This window comes from Panthera uncia, chromosome D2, assembly GCF_023721935.1.
Source record: "Panthera uncia isolate 11264 chromosome D2, Puncia_PCG_1.0, whole genome shotgun sequence".
Classification (NCBI taxonomy): Eukaryota; Metazoa; Chordata; class Mammalia; order Carnivora; family Felidae; genus Panthera; species Panthera uncia.
Genome location: NC_064818.1, coordinates 50,972,184 through 50,984,371, shown reverse-complemented (window position 1 = coordinate 50,984,371; position 12,188 = coordinate 50,972,184). Strand labels below are relative to the sequence as shown.

Below are 12,188 nucleotides of genomic sequence, written 5' to 3'. Positions count from 1 at the left end.
TCATATTTTATTATTTAAAATTACAGAAAAGGGGAAGGACATGGAAAAAATATAAGCAAACTATAGATCTGAATTACAATATACATTTCACATTTTTCTACTATTATTTACCCATTCCTAATCCAAGAGTATGGAATTAATGCAATTAAGCATAGAAGTCAACTCTGATTCTAGATAACTGAATTGTTTTCCTTCACTTTACCACATACATTCATAAAGAAATTTTTACTTTAGGGGCGCCTGGGTGGCTCAGTCGGTTGGGCGGCCGACTTCGGCTCAGGTCATGATCTTGCGGTCCGTGAGTTCGAGCCCCGCATCCGGCTGTGTGCTGACAGCTCAGAGCCTGGAGCCTGTTTCAGATTCTGTGTCTCCCTCTCTCTGACCCTCCCCCGTTCATGCTCTGTCTCTCTCTGTCTCAAAAATAAATATGTTGGGGCGCCTGGGTGGCGCAGTCGGTTGAGCGTCCGACTTCAGCCAGGTCACGATCTCGCGGTCCGTGAGTTCGAGCCCCGCGTCAGGCTCTGGGCTGATGGCTCGGAGCCTGGAGCCTGTTTCCGATTCTGTGTCTCCCTCTCTCTCTGCCCCTCCCCCGTTCATGCTTTGTCTCTCTCTGTCCCAAAAATAAATAAAAAACATTGAAAAAAAAAAATTAAAATTAAAAAAAAATAAATATGTTAAAAAAAAAAAATTTTTTTAAAGAAATTTTTACTCCAGTCTACATACATAAAAAGGAGTCCTAAATTACACAAATTTATGAAAAATAGGAATTTATATCAAAGAAAGGTATTTAGAGAAAAGAAATATTACCTAGTCTTAAACTCATTCCTCCAAATTCTATATAATTTTTTTAAATGGAAAGTTGTTATAGGAAAACTTAATTAAAATTATAAAATCAGGGACACCTGGCTGGCTCAGTCAGTAGAGCATGCGACTCTTGATCTCGGGGCTGTAAATTCGAGCCCCATGTGTGGTAGAGATTACTTAAACTTTTTTTTTTTCTTTTTTTTTTTGAGAGAGTTCAGGTGCGAGGAGGGCTGAAACTTGAACCATGAGATCGTGACCTGAGCCAAAGACAAAAACTCAACCAACTGCGCCACCCAGGCGCCCCTAATAAGTACATTTTTTTAAGAGTTGTAGAAATTTCGGGGCGCCTGGGTGGCGCAGTCGGTTAAGCGTCCGACTTCAGCCAGGTCACGATCTCGCGGTCCGTGAGTTCGAGCCCCGCGTCAGGCTCTGGGCTGATGGCTCGGAGCCTGGAGCCTGTTTCCGATTCTGTGTCTCCCTCTCTCTCTGCCCCTCCCCCGTTCATGCTCTGTCTCTCTCTGTTCCAGAAATAAATAAAAAGAGTTGTAGAAATTTCTAATTACAAGGGAGCAAAGAAATAAGAGATCTAGTTTTTTGGGTTTTTTTTAAGTTTTATTTATTTAATCTTTATACCCAACGTGGGGCTCGAACTCATGACTCTAAGATCAAGCACAGCACATTCTCCTGACTAAGCCAGCCAAGTGCCCTGAGATCTAGTTCTAATAATCATTTTGTAGGTCAGGGAAAGTGATAGATAAGTTCACTTATTTACCTGAAGTCACATGTTTGGTTAACTGCAGAACTAGACCTAAACACAAATATCTAACTTCCAATCCATAGCTCCTGTAATTACACTCTGATGCTTCCTTCAAAGACCAGCAGAAAAAGAAATCATCTGACTCAGTAAACTGCTTTTCTAGAATTTGGGATTTATCCTATAAGGGGCGCTATCAATATGCCCCTTTGTACCCCAGAAAGCCAGTGTTAGTGATCATATATTCCTACATTAAAATGAAGTCATCTGAAAAAAGTTTAAATCATGTTGCACAATCTAAATATATATAATTTTTATCAATCATACTACAATAAAGCTGGGGAAAAATTAAATGAAATTATCTTTCTTCTAATCCTTATTTAAACCAAGTGCTTTCATGGGGCACTTGGGTGGCTCAGCCGGGTAAGCGTCCAACTTCAACTCAGGTCATGAGCTCATGGTTTTTGAGTTCAAGCCCCATGTCAGGCTCTGTTCTGACAGCTCAGAGAGAGCCTGGAGCCTGCTTCAGACTCTGTGTCTCCCTCTCTCTCTGCCCCTCCCCTGGCTTATGCTCTTTCTCTCTCTCTCAAGAATAAAGAAACATTTAAAAATCACAAACAAACAAACAACAACAAAAAAAACAGGTGCTTTCAAACTTTGTTCTAGGTATCCATTGGGGCCCCAGAAAAGTGCTCAGGGAAAACCTTCATGAGGCTAAGGAGGTAAGCCTCTAAGCATCCCACCCCCACATCAACTACAGCAGCCACATTATCAGCAGTTAATCAAGGCTTCCATGTACGATTTCATTCGAGAAAAAATAATCTAAAAAGTTTAAAACTTCTGCTCTAATATCAACTTCTCTTTGTTCTCCTTTCAACATTCTTCCAATACTGGTGTTCCCCTATAAATCTCAAGTCAATTACTAAAGCATGAAATCTAGCATATAATCTAGCTGTGTGACTCACATACCATGACTCACCCCAATTTGACTTCCCCCGTGAAAAAGAAAACGGAGCAGTGGGGAGAAGACAATGGTTTTCTTACCTAGAGTATGCATTCATCAAAGTTGCTGCAGTTGTCCTTTTTGCTGCCCCCTTCTCCAAAATTTGATAGACTTCATCCTTGTTGTGCACTGTAATTTCTTCTAAACCTTTGATTATCACCCCCCTCTGACCAAAAATGAAAAGAGCATCCATCAGATTGGTAAAATATATATATATTCTGGCTTCTCAAAGCATCACACATTAAAATCTGGATACATTCCATTCTCAAAGACTGAGTTACCTTGTTACGGGGATCATCAAACATCTGTAGTCTCTCAGAAACATCAGAAGATGGATTAAGGAGATCAAAAAGTTCTTCATTATAGATTTCCAACAGAGACACTTTGACTGAAAATTCAGTACCATTATCAGTAAGTTTCTCAAAAATTTGATGCAGAGTACGTGGAATTATGCCAGCCAAGGGATCCTGAAACCATAATATTAATAAGGATTAAAATAAGGGAAGAATGCCATCCATTTACTATGGCGGTTAAAACACATATGGTAAGGGCCTCCTTCATGATATATTTAAACACAAATATGCTAAAACCAGTTTATTTATTTATATTTTTATGTCAATCCCTTTTCATCAAACTTTATTATAAATTGTATAAATTGTTCATTAGTTGTATAATCTAAATTCCACTAAAACAAGTTTAAAAAAGAAACGAACTGAGTATTAGAGAAGCAAAGTCATTTATAAGAATTTATTCAACAGTAGCTATTCTTCTTCATACCTTCCACAAATCTGTCCTACCTATCAGCCACTTCATGCCATAGAAACCAACCAAACTAAGCTACTTATAAAACCAAGTTTAGTAATTCTAACTTTTCTCATGAGAACATAATACTACCATCTTAACAGAAAAGTGGCCCGTGTAACAGTGTATTCCCTAACTCTAACATAAACACGTTTTTAAAATATTTAAGCATCTTTTATAAAACTATTATGAATCTCTAAATTTTGAAACTGTACTTTAAGCCTATTCCTTATTTCCTATGGTTACAATTCCATAACTTCATTATCCATGCTCCAAGTTAATGCCTCAACAGTGTAACCACTAGAAAAAAGGATCAACCTAAATGTTAGTAATTTGGAAACTTAACTTAGTCATTAAACGCACTTAAACAAGGGCGCCTGGGTGGTTTAGTCGGTTAAGCATCCAACTTCAGCTTAGGTCATGATCTCACAGTTTGTGAGTTCAAGGCCCATGTTGGGTTCTCTGCTGTCAGCATGGAGCCTGCTTTGGATCCTCTGTCCCTCTCTCCCTCTGCCCCTTCCCTGCTCTCTCGCTCTCTCTCAAAAATAAGTAAACATTAAAAAAAACCTCACTTAAACACACTTGATGGATATCTTTGTGAAATGTACTATGTGCTTTTTACAGTATCCAAGAATACAGTGATCTTAATTTCTTGAACACTCAAGGTCATCATTGTTAAAGTACCATGCTGCCCCTTGCTATGCTATCTTGATGAGACTCATTCCCACACTGCAAAGTCTTCCCTTGCAAGCCCTACTCACATGCCGCTTTTCCACAATATTCTTTATTTAAAAAAAATTTTTCTTTAATGTTTATTTAGTTTTGAGAGAGAGACACAACACGAGCAGGGGAAGGGCAGAGAGAGAGGAAGTCACAGAATCCAAAGCAGGATCCAGGCTTTGAGCTGTCAGCACAGAGCCTGATGCAGGGCTTGAACTCACAAGCTGTGAGATGATGACCTAAGCTGAAGTTGGATGCTCAACCAACTGAGCCACCCAGGCGCCCCTCCACAATATTCTGCTCCAACTATTCTGTCTTGTCACTTAACTGTGCCATATGTATTGATTCTTTCTCTCCCAATGAGACTATGTTTCTTAAACAAGAACCATACCATATAGTTTATCCTACATTCATGTTTGACATGGTACGCTGATCTTCTCTATTTCAAGAAAGAGGTCTTCAATCATGTTATATTAAGTTATATTTCAGCCATTTTAGAGATAGAAACCTGGTATAAACAGTAAATACCTCCTCCCAAGTGTACTCCTCATTAGGTGACCTCTCACCTTCCATTGTAAAGGTTTTTCCAGTGCCAGTTTGGCCGTATCTGTCAAAAATTTTAAAAGTGTTAAAAAAAAAAAAACACAAAAAACAAATACATGCATCTAAACTTTTTCATCAATTTGGAAAATAGTGTTTCACTCACGCAAAAATAGTGCAATTGTAACCCATAATAACTTCATCCAGAATTGGACAAACAACACTTCGGTAAACATCAATTTGTTTAGTAGACGCTCCAAAAACCTATCCCAAAAAAAAAAAAAAAAAAAAAAAAAAATCAGAGCAATCTTCAGGGAAAAAAATATGTCAAAATTACTCACTTTAAGAATTTTGTTTTTAATAGATTAACTCATTCAGCCCACTAGAAACCATTTGACAGCTCAAAGAGTAACTGAAACTTGGAATTGACACTAGAACCGAGAGGAAATAGTATACGAGGATAATTTTACATTGTAAATACAGGAGTTACAGCATTTAAAGAAGTAGGTACCATATCAAAAGTATATGTTTTCCTTGAGCTCTTGTCGGCCAATCCTCCAGTTCGTACACTAACTTCTTTTCGTACGTGATCACATTCCACTACAGAATGGGCACTAGCTTTCCGCTCTGCCAAATTAAATGGTCTATAAAAAGAAATATACAAAGTTACTGAAAAAACTCTTAGTTTTCAGGTTACAAATGACATTGTCATTAATACCTTAGACAACAACAAAGTGAAGTTTTTTTTTGTTTTTTGTTTTATTTTTTTTTAACGTTTTATTTATTTTGGAGACAGGGAGAGACAGAGCATGAACAGGGGAGGGTCAGAGAGAGGGAGACACAGAATCTGAAACAGGCTCCAGGCTCTGAGCTGTCAGCACAGAGCCCGACGCGGGGCTCGAACTCACGGACCGCGAGATCATGACCTGAGCCGAAGTCGGCCGCCTAACCGACTGAGCCACCCAGGCGCCCCCAAATTGAAGTTTTCTGACTACACTGTTGGTAACAGGGATTACATGGGGTACTACTGAATGATACTGCTAAAGCAGACGGCAGAATTTTAAGTCTTAACCCCCAGAAATAAAAAATCGTTTTTTTAAATTTTCAAAGTTATGTAAAACATTATAATCCTGACAGTTTTTGGAGTAGATGCTAACAGAATTAACTTGTCAAAAATGCCAAACTTATTTTTTAGAATTGTATTTCTACTATTCTTAGAATCTGAGAAAGTTAGGTTATAATGTAGTAGGGAGATTTGTGTTCAAATTACTAACCACATTTGTGTTTGAAATACTAACCTGAGAGTGAACAACTGGCATAAGATAAAAAGTAGATAAAAATAATGACTGGGGTGCTTGGGTGGCTCAGTCAGTTAAGCATCCGACTTCGGCTCAGGTCATGATCTCGGGGTATATGAGTTTGAGCCCCACGTCGGGCTCTGTGCTGACAGCTCAAAGCCTGGAGCCTGCTTCAGATTCTGTGTCTCCCTCTCTCTCTGCCCCTCCCCTGCTCACAATCTGTCTCTCTCTGTCTCTCAGTGATAAAAAACATTAAAAAATTTAAAAAATATAATAATGACTAATACATTGAGTAGTTACTATGTGCCAGATACTCACTATTCTGTCTTTTTTTAATGTTTATTTTTGAGAGAGAGAGAGAGCGAGCGAGCGAGCAAGCATGAGCAGGGGAGGGGCAGAGATGCGTAAGTCAGATGCTTAACCAACAGAGCCACCCAGGTGCCTTGGTACTCACTATTCTAAATGCTTCACATGTGTTAACTCAGTTTGTCCTCACAACACTGTGAGGTCAAGGAGGGAATAGTAACAAAACAAATGGTTATAAAAGAGGTAATGTTTCGAAAGAATATGTAAAGGGTGCTGTCAGAACACAAAGCAAAAATTTAGTGTCTTGATTGGGACAGGGAGGGGTAGGGGAATCATACATAAGTGATAGGAAAGACCCCCAGAGGAAGAAATCTAAGTAAAATTCCTCCTTGGGCTTTCAATAGAGTAAGGATTCTTTTTTTTTTTTTACATTATTATTATTTTTTTTTTAATTTAAATCCAAATTAGTTAGCATATAGCGCAACAATGATTTCAGGTGTAGATTCCTTAATGCCCTTTACCCATTGAGCCCATCCCCCGTCCCACAACCCCTCCAGTAACCCTCTGTTTGTTCTCCATATTTAAGAGTCTCTTATGTTTTGTCCCCTGTTTTTTTTTAAAGCTTATTTATTTTGACAGAGAGAGAGAGAGAGAGAGAGAGAGAGCGTGCGCACGTGCGCATGAGTAGGGGAGGGGCAGAGAGAGGGAGACAGAATCTGAAGCAGGCTCCAGGCAGAGCCCGATGCTGGGCTCGAACTCACGGACCGCAAGATCATGACCTGAGCCAAAGTGGGACGCTCAACCGACGGAGCTACCCAGGTGCCCCTGTCCCCCTCCCTGTTTTTATATTATTTTTTGCTTCCCTTCCCTTATGGTCACCTGTTCTGTGTCTTAAAGTCCTCATATGAGTGACGTCATATATTTGTCTTTCTCTGACTAATTTCACTTGTATAATACCCTCTAGTTCCATCCACGTACTTACAAATGGCAAGATTTCATTCTTTTTGATTGCTGAGTAATACTCCACTGTATGTATGTATGTATGTATGTATGTGTGTGTATATATATATATCACATCTTCTTTATCCATTTAGAGTAAGGATTCTTGATCTTGATTTGTATACAGTGTATACAAATTTCCCATTTGAAAAATGGGGCTGAGTAATAGTACCAAACTCACTGCGCAGGAAAATAAATCCTGTTTAGTTTACCATTTCCCAGTGGCTACCACAATGCTTGGTACATAGCCAGCATCCTAATATCTGTTAAACCACACAGCTTAATAAATGTCACCCTAAGGGGAATAATGGAAGAGCTGAAAAGAACCATAATACATACAGAGGCATCCATCAGATATTTATATACTTAACACACATCTGGACCAAAGAGAGAGATGCACTCTTAACCTGAGTCATTTTTCCCATTCAGTATCACATATTATGAAAGGAAATGCCAAATAGGAAATTATCTTTCCCTTCATCACTAGACAAACTACGTTGCTATTTATTTTAAAAAGGATATCTCAACACCCTTTGGCATGCCCCATCCCTAGCATTTTTTGATGGTCATAAGATCAAATTTGTGATCCTGGGAAATTTAACTCAGCAACTCCCAGATAATATATAGTGATGCTATCAACTGTCAAATGTAATGAAACCTACACAATGCACATAACCCATGGCATGCAGGATTATTAACAGTTCAACAAAACTTGGTCAAAACCAACTTTCTGGTAGGCCAAGAGTATCAACTAGAATGAATTGCTCTCTTGTGGTTAAAGCTCTTTCAATGTCTACCATTCCTAGCATCTCTCAACTAATTTCTTTGCCTGGATGTGTTATTAAGTTAACCAAATGAATACCATTGAGATGTCACAACTGAGCAGTAGATATTCACACATATCACACATTCCTAAAAGTTATCAAAACTCCGAGCAGCTTTAGGGACTATTTGTACTATGATAAATAGTACTGCCAAGCCACCATATTCCTAACCAAACGTCTCTAACTAGAAATTGCTAGGTTCCTGCTGGTGATGCTAACAAACCCATCAATTTGTTGGCCTCACTACAGTTATATTACATTTATTTGTTCATTCTATAAATATTTATCAACTACTTACTATATGATAAAACTGAGGATAGAGAAGTGAACAAAACCAAGTTTCAAAAAAACCCAAAACACTCAAGTTCTTATTCTCAGGGAGCTTTTATCTTAGTGTTATACATAGATAATTTAGATACTGATAAATTAGAAATGAAAGTAAATAAGCCAGACTAAATGGGATTGGAAGTGATGATGGGGGGAAATAGGCAGTTGCTATTACTATTTTTGGATGGTCAGGGAAGGCTTCTCTGATATTTAATGATACTTAAGCAGAATCTAGAAAGTGAGGGAGTCTTACAGCTATTTTGATGGGAAAGCTTTCTAGGCAGAGTGAAATTGCAAAGTCCCTGAGGTAGAGCTTGGTGGATAGATGTTATTTTAAAAATATAGAGGTGGGGGGCACCTGGGTGGCTCAGTTTGTTGAGTATCTGACTTTTGATTTTGACTTAGGTCATGATCTCACGGTTTGTGGGATGAGTCCCATGTCGGGCTCCACACTGATAGGGTGGAGCCTGCTTGGGATTCTCTCTTTCTCCCTCTCTCTCTGCCCCTCCCCTGCTTGTGCATGCTCTCGCTCTCTCTCTCAAGGTAAATAAACTTTAAAAAAAAAAACATTTTTATATATATGAATGATTCATATGGTTCAGATCTAAATTACTAAAGCATTTGTCTAGATTAAAATGCAAGACTGACTTAAATCGTAAAACCTTTATATGACAGTCTTTTTTTTTTTTTTTTTTTTAAGTTTATTTTGAGAGAGACGAGAGTGTGAGCCGGGGGAGAGGCAGAGAGAGATGGGGAGAGAGAGGATGCCAAGCAGGCTCCTCACTGTCAGTGCAGAGCCCACCTTGGGGGCTCAATCCCATGACTGTGAGATCATGACCTCAGCCAAAATCAAGTCAGACACTTAACTGACTGAGCCACCCGGGTCCCCTCTATTGTGTTCTTAATAGAATTTATGCTAACCTGTACACTTATACAAGGGGAAAGAATGTTTTGCATGTGTGTTGTGTGTCTTTGTGTATACATATATCAAAGCCTATTTCCTTATTAAAATTTCTCTATATATGAACCATCAGTTCCTCAACTCCAGAAATTATAGCTTTCTCTTGAGCTGTGTACAGGTAGACTAAAAAATTTTCTTCCTAAAGTTATAATACAAGTAAAGAACATCACTGGGGAGCCTGGGTGGCTCAGTGGGTTAAGTGTCTGAATTCGTTTGGCTCAGGTGAGTTCAAGCCCCCACATTGGGCTCTCTGCTGTCAGCACAGAGCCTGCTGGGGATCCTCTGTCCCCTCTCTCTACCCCTCCCCCCTTACACAAGAGCACATGCACGTGTGAGCCCTCTCTCAAAAATAAACATTAAAAAATTTTTAAAAAGCAAGTAAAGATCATAAAAGGTTATATTCATTGTAATAAAGTAATAAGCCACCTCTTGAAATCTCGCTGACCTCTTAGGTTACAATAAACTGTGCCAATTAAAAATGTAAAACTGAAAAACAAAACAAAACAAAAAAATCAGGGAAGAATATGTGACCAGAGACTACACGTGGTTTGCAAAGCCTAAAATATTCACTATCTGAGCCCTTTACAGAAAAGGTTTAACAACGACAAGGGCCTCGTAAATTGTTTACTAAAGCTTAAGGACATATCCGCACTAGGAAAGATATTTGAAAAAGAAAGCATGAAAAGAAAAACATCCTCATACAAAAATTATTGTAAATAGTCACAATCAAAGGACTTTTCATTAGTGACAAAGTAAAAGAAACCTCTTTTTGGTAAGACTTGAAATGAATGGGGATAATAAATAATGTTTAATTCTTTGGACTGAGGAAGGGGGCTGGAAAGGGAAACAATGGGGCTCAAACTGTAATGATTGGTCTGTTTCTAATATGGGTGATGGATACACAGATGTTTGTTACTTTATTCTCCATAACTTTTATAGGTCTGACATGTTTGGTAACTAACAATAAAAAAGAAAATTAAAGAAAATAAAGCCACGCAGAGAAAGCATTACTGTCGGGCCTTAATAAACGATCAACATAATCTAAAAACCTGCGTTTCTATTATGGGCTGTTAATTTTTTTTTTTCAAATCTACAAAACAAGTAACTATTAAGAGAAGCTCTCAAGTACAGCTGGTAATTGGCCGGACTTAAGGTTACCACCGAATTTCCTCTCTGACACCTAGTTTAGAAAGCCAGCTATTACGGTTGACTTCTACAATTCAAGTCACCAAAGTTGAGAAGGCAATAACTCAAGAAAGTTTGTTGCATACATTTAAAAAAATCACCTTAAAAAAAAAGATTTAGAATACTTTTGGATTTACAGAAAAGTTGCAGACAGAATTTTAAAAACAGCAACAAAAACAGATACACAAAACACACACATACAACAGTAAACTGTGGACGGCTTCTAAAAAGCTGAATAAATCAATCTCTAAGCAACAGTTTATATAACAAGCATGTTCTCTCTCTACTGGCTAATTTCAAAATTGGGAAGTTATTTGGAAATCAATCTGGGGAGAGTTGAACACCTCCACCCGCTCACCCTGAAAAAACTTTCTTCTTTGGTTTAGGGAAGACCAAGCTGCAGTACAATCAGAAAGCTATACTGGCTTAAGCTGTCTCCTTTTAAAAACAGAAACTCACTCTATAACAACCTTTAAATTTTAAATACAGTGGTGTTTCCTTATTTAGTAGGGATGAAGAAAATATTGCATCAAAAATAAAGAGAACAAGTGATCGGTTATGTTTTGAGAGATGATGGAGAGGCCGGTAATCTCAACATCAGGACCATCTGCAAAGTAGGTATACAGTCTTATTTCCAAACTGACAAACTACAAGAAGTGGAATATAAAAGTGACACCTAGATCTCTGATGTCATTAGTTTTTTAAAAACAACATACTTTTCCATGAAGAACGGCGATCAGATTCTCCTGAATTGCAAATCAAACTATAAACTCCAATACGAATATCCTTTCTTCGGAAACAGACACTAATTTACTCCTCACAGCAATCTGGTGTAATTTTATGGAACAGCATTTAGAGGAACTATGAGACAGGCAGGTCTGCACCGCCCAGAAACTACAATCAAAATTCCACTCTCCGGACAGCACAGAAGGGAGCCCAGCAGCAAAGCCCGGCACTCCGAATCCTGCCGGGTTCGCCCTACCTGCATCTCACCACCACCTGGATGTTCTTCCCCTTTTCCTCTTTCTTCTTCGCGGAGGAATTCGGCTGGGACGCCATGACGATCACCGCGGGAAAGTCAAGACCTGGTCGCGTACTCGAGCGCCGTGGGGGCGCGGGAGGGTCCTGCGACCAGCGCGGGCCAGATGCCCACCTCCCCCGCCGGGTACTGGCGTGGCCCGGGGAACCCACGCAAGTAGCTCGGCGTCCCCGCTCTCCACCAGGAGCTCTGACTCGCGGAGGCGTCTGTCCCGCACTAGCACTAGCGGGAGCCTCGGAAACAGCGATGTCGTCTCCGCCCGAAGCCCAGGAAACCAGGCAACGACTCGGCGCCTCAATTTGAAAAAGGAGCCGAGAAGCCGAACCAATAGCAGCGCGGGCGCGCAAGGCACCATGGGACGGGGTGTCGTCACCAGAGCCCCGCCCTTGGGGCGTGGCCCGCGGGAAAGTAAAAAGCTGGTCTGTCCGTGCCCTTCTGGAACTCGTGGTCCGGAGGGAGAGACGCACAAGTAAACAGTGTGACCCTTCAACGCGACCTTGCCCAAGTTACATAAAGTCTCTATAAACCAAGATTTCCAAATCTTCAAAATGGAAGCAATAGCGACCACCTTAGAAGGTAGTGTGAGAATTAATTAGTGCGGGCAAATCCCTTAGACTAGAACATGTA

The 12,188-nt window shown here is 39.6% G+C and overlaps 1 protein-coding gene across 2 annotated transcripts in view; it reads right to left on the bottom strand.

Moving 5' to 3' along the window:
- KIF11 (kinesin family member 11) overlaps positions 1 to 11,849 on the bottom strand; it is a 45,334-nt gene extending 33,485 nt beyond the window's left edge. Inside the window, exons 1-6 of one of the 2 annotated variants that reach the window (XM_049646380.1) lie at positions 11,505 to 11,849; positions 5,134 to 5,266; positions 4,789 to 4,886; positions 4,611 to 4,689; positions 2,843 to 3,028; positions 2,603 to 2,727 (exon numbers count right to left, since the gene is read on the bottom strand). In XM_049646380.1, coding sequence (XP_049502337.1) covers positions 2,603 to 2,727; positions 2,843 to 3,028; positions 4,611 to 4,689; positions 4,789 to 4,886; positions 5,134 to 5,266; positions 11,505 to 11,581 — 698 coding nt within the window. In that variant the 5' untranslated portion in view covers positions 11,582 to 11,849. Of the gene's footprint in view, positions 1 to 2,602; positions 2,728 to 2,842; positions 3,029 to 4,610; positions 4,690 to 4,788; positions 4,887 to 5,133; positions 5,682 to 11,504 lie in introns of those variants that run through there. The other variant, XM_049646382.1, reaches the window with a different exon arrangement.
- Between the last annotated feature and the right edge of the window lie 339 nt (positions 11,850 to 12,188).